The 4,887-nt window shown below is 36.7% G+C and overlaps 1 protein-coding gene across 1 annotated transcript in view; it reads left to right on the top strand.

The window, feature by feature from the left end:
* Positions 1-4,887, top strand: part of LOC107656312 (solute carrier family 41 member 2-like) — a 19,237-nt gene that overhangs the window by 6,962 nt on the left and 7,388 nt on the right. The window contains exons 7-9 of the mRNA XM_016444087.1: positions 1,828-1,975; positions 2,085-2,164; positions 4,271-4,402. Coding sequence (XP_016299573.1) covers positions 1,828-1,975; positions 2,085-2,164; positions 4,271-4,402 — 360 coding nt within the window. The remainder of the gene's footprint in view (positions 1-1,827; positions 1,976-2,084; positions 2,165-4,270; positions 4,403-4,887) is intronic.

Raw genomic sequence — 4,887 nt, 5'->3', positions numbered from 1 at the left:
TAAGATCAAGGATCAGTTAATTCATGAGCTTTTTTAAAATATTGATGATCACTTTAAATTTGGTTTTCAACTTGCTTCTTTATGTTTGTGGTGACTTTTTCAAATATTTGGCCCTCATAGGCATAGCCAAATAACCAGTGTCTCTCTCACACACAAACACTACATCTAAAAAGTGTGAAAGTCACATGTGGGACGTCCTGAGCAGCGTTCTGGAGTGTTTATGCTGGGTTTAATGAGGCTTCAGTCCATGATGACTCAGTGTGATAAGCCCAGACTGAGTGCCGCGCTCCTTTTTTGAGGTGAGGGCAAAGCAAATGGCACCACCGTGCCACGCCAAAACCATATCAGCCATGCCAACCAGCCAAAAAGAGAGGCTTCTGCCATCATTAGCGCACACCGCTGCCCTGTCAGGCCCATCTCACACTAAATATAGTCACACAGATGTTGCCTCTATGTTTGGGATTTAAAGATTTAGGCTGTTTAATGTGTGATGAAGAGTATTTAGCAAAGAGTGAAACCTCTTTTCGCATTGCTGTCTGCATCAAAAAATTTGATTCGTTTTTTTAAGAAGATCATTTTTTTCCCTCAATCTGCTTAAATCCAATTAGAGCCAGTCAGTACGGCTACATTTACACAGCAGCAGAATATGATTGTTAGTCCTGATCGGGGCGCCACATTCAAATTAACATGAATGTTTTTGAGCGATGCCGCAAAACGAATTGGGAATCCAATCATCAGTCATAGGTTTTGAATTGATTTGAAAAAGAAGAATGTGCTGCATAAAAATGAATCAAATTTAAGTGACTATGGAAATGTTTGAGAGTCGCTCATGAGACAAAAAAGAATCATGAATGTAATGCCATAATCTTTAAGAAACTTAAGCAAATAAAAGCCATATTAAATTTATTGTGGTATTCACAGTGTTACTTTGTTTTGTATTGCCAGCAAAATCATTGTGAATAAATTTCAAATGAATGTTCAAAATATTCCCCAACCCCACATAGAAGTCATAACCAAATTCTGAGTGTGAGTTCAATTGATGTGTTCTATTTGAACGAAACCGCAGCTGACAACATGATTTCTGTCATCAACAAGATGTCAGTCATGGTTATTTTTTCCTGTCACTCTCCCATTATGGCAGCGTCAATCCCTCTCAAGTTTTGAAAAATGGCAGAAAATGGGTTATAGTGTGGTCAGAGTTTTTCACTATTGTCTCTTATGGTAAAATTACAATAAAAAAACAGTAAAACTTTGAAATATTATCACAACTTAAAATAAGTATTTTCTATTTTATTATATTTTAAAATGTAATTTATTTCTGTGTTGGCAGTGCTGAATTTTACTCCAGTCTTCAGTGTCACATGATCCTTCAGAAATCATTCTAATATGCTGATTTGTGCTAAGCAACATTTCTTATTATCAGTGTTGAAAACAGTTTCTGCTTGGTGTTTTTGTGGAAAACATAATAGGATTTTTTCAGGATTCTTTGAATAGAAAGTTCAGAAGAACAGCATTTATTTGAAATATTAATATTTTGTTACAATATAAATTGTACTGTCACTTTTGATCAATTTAATGCATCCTTGCTGAATAAAAGTATTTATTTCTTTCAAAAAGAAGAACATTTTACTGACCTCAAACTTTTAGATGGTATTGAATAACGTTTTTTGCTAATAACTGAGAGCATGAAAGCAGCGGGAGTGTCCCAAAATGCCAATTTAGAATAATTATTAAATTATGAAAAGTGATTTCATTTTTATAGAAGTGTTTTACTATAAATACAGGATCTGTATTCACTGGGATGCTCCTCTCTGTCTGTTTTATCAGACTCTCAACCATATGTGTCGTCTCTGGTGTGTGCCTTCTTCATGTGTCTGACTCCGCTGTGGATGGTCATCTCCTCCAAACACCCCGCCAGCCGTCAGCTGCTCTACTCGGGCTGGGAGCCCGTTATCACTGCCATGTTCATCAGCAGGTGTGATACACACATACACACACCTGGCCACGAATTTGCACACACACTGAAAAAAACATGTGGAGCTTCATTTGCCCCTCTATCACAATAACATTTTTCCTTATTTCAGTATTGGAGGACTCATCCTTGACAAAACTGTATCTGATCCCAACCTGGCTGGGATTGTGGTTTACACGCCTGTTATCAATGGTGAGATATGTTATTCTATACAAACATATTCTATGGAGCTTGCACTGTTTGTCTTCCTTTGAAACCTGCAGATAGTACAACACTTGTCAATACTGAAAGATAATTCTTGACGTTTTGGTCAATACTTTCCATAATAGGTCAAACTATGTCAATATCTCAATGTCTTACTTGTGTCTTACTTGTCTTTTGAAAGGTTTACGTTTTTAAAACCTTAATTTGTAGACCTTTATTCTTAACGCCCCCATGTCCACAGCACACATTTGTGCTCTCAGCTGATATTTCAGTCCCCTTTCAGACTTTTATTACCTCAGAGAAACATCTCTGTTATAACCACCCTCATTTAAAGTCATGCAAGAATCCTTGTGGCAGATATAGCCAGTTTTGTGATTTTAATGAATGTTTCCATATTGAGAAAAAGCCAAAGGATGGAATATAGCTGAAATAGAGATGGAAGAGATTTAGCTGTAGGGTGAAGTAATTAATTGCGGTAGTTGAGTTTCGCATGGCAACAGGAGAGAAAGCCAGGACCATGGTACCTCCACAAAGAGCCATACGATTTTTAATTAAAGCACACTAATGAATATCCAAAATGTCGTGTTGTTGCTTGTTGAGAAAATGAAGAAATTTTAGACCTGACCTGCTAATCTGAACCACAGACACTTGCCCACACACTCCTTCATATTCATACAGATGACATCTCTCCAGCACTGCCACAGGGATGTGACACAGTGTGGTGTAATGGTAACCTTTGCATTAAACATAAACACAACCTTGTTGGGGCTAATTGTGCAGAAGCCTGAGCTGTGCTAAAAGATAATCGTTCTCCCTCAGGTCTGCTCTTTAACGATGGGAAATGTTATTGCCATTGTGGGCATGAATGCACTACTGAATGTGAGAAATTGATTTGCTGTGTCTTATTGTAATTCAGATTACTGATTTTCTGTTTGGCTGTAAACTGAAGGTATACATTTTTAAAATAATTTACATTTCTCTTGACTGTCCACTTGCAGTTGCTAAATATTTTGAGCATTTCTGGTTGTTTCTCCTGGAGTGGCACAGCTTTTTAAAGCAATTCCCAAATCCCCAACAGTTGGTTGATGGATTTGACAGTGTCTTCCTTCACTAAAATCTTTTCTATTATTTTCTTTTCAATCAAAGTGTTTTGTTTTGTTCTGTTCTATTTTTTTTGTTGCATTGTTTAATGTGAGGTTCTATTTTTTTTATTTTTTTTATTCAGTTTAGGTCTGCTGTTCTATATTGTTTGGTTCTGCTTTATTATATTCAGTTCAATACTATTTTTATTTCTGTTTAATAATATTCTACTCATCTAGATTCATTCTTTGTGCTGTTCGGTTCTATTTCATCTTTTATTATGTTCCATTCTATTTAGTCCTTTTCTGCTCTATTCTACTCTATTCTGTACAATTATAATTTCTGCAGTTGTATTTTGTGCTGTTCTCTTCTGTTTGATTTCATTTTGTTCTGTTTACAAATATCCATTGTATTTTATTCTATTTTATTCCTTTCTGTTTTGTGCTATTTCAAAAGCAGAGGTTTTAGCTCAACAGAGATGGTGTAAAAAGAGGAGAGAATGTGTATGTTCAGTCAGTCTCTGTGTTGTCCGTTCTGTTCTGTCCTCTGTCTCCTGTCTCTCTCTTTTTCTTTCTTTCTCTCTCCCTCTCACTTGCTTGTCTTCTCCTAGAACCGCTGGGCGTGACATATCGTTACTGCGGCTCTGGACACCACTCTAATTTACTCGCGAGAGAGAGAGAGAGAGAGAGAGAGAGAGAGAGAGAGAGAGAGGGGAAGGGCTGTGTGTGTTGGCGTGTGAGAGAAAGAAAGAGAGAGATAAAGAGGCGGGGGACAAAAGCAGAGTTAGTACTGATGACTCATGCCTGCCAGTCTGACAGTGGAAAAAAATTAAGCTTGTATTCATGGATTTCCCTGCAGAATCTTCACTGACATGAGAGTTATTCACAGGTTAACTTTAAGTCTTAAACGTGTTAGAAACAGGCATACTGCTTATTTCTCCTCATTTATTTATTCAGTTTTTTTCCCTGTACTCTTAGTATATATTTGTATGACGTGTGTACTATTATATTTTAGGTATTGGAGGAAACCTGGTGGCCATCCAGTCCAGTCGGATATCTACCTACCTGCACTTCCACAGCACCCCTGGAGAGGTTCCTGATGAGGCCAAGGGTTGCTACTACCCCTGCCGTACCTTCTCTGGCACAGGTAACCCCAACCACTGCCCTAATGTGCTTCTGATTACACCAACATGTGCCCTAGACACACACGCTAGTGCATAATAGATGAAAATATTGTGAAATATAGCCACATTTGACCCTGTAGACTTTTAGAAATTTTAGAATCTTTTAGAAAGCTAGCTTTTATAAAGCTAGAAGCGACATCAAGCTTTAAGCACACTTGCTAGTTTATTTAATTTGTCCATGAACAATGTCCAACAGTGAATATTCTGAATGAACCTTCATGAACAAATATCGTTTCCACTACATATCAATTTACCATTCATTCCGTGGTGGAAATGAAATTCTAAAAATGTTTGGAATAAAATTACTCATTCGACTAAGGCTTATTTCATAGCATTTTATGAATCCTGAAATAATATTGTCACATTTTCTGAATAATTTGTCACATTTTGACTTGTTTATATTTTTTTACATTATAGACAGTGTATATATATATATATATATATATAT

The sequence above is a fragment of the Sinocyclocheilus anshuiensis genome, unplaced genomic scaffold (genome assembly GCF_001515605.1).
Source record: "Sinocyclocheilus anshuiensis isolate Anshui unplaced genomic scaffold, SAMN03320099.WGS_v1.1 scaffold183, whole genome shotgun sequence".
NCBI lineage: Eukaryota > Metazoa > Chordata > Actinopteri > Cypriniformes > Cyprinidae > Sinocyclocheilus > Sinocyclocheilus anshuiensis.
Note: the sequence above shows the minus strand (reverse complement) of the source record. Positions and strands in the feature narration are given on the sequence as shown.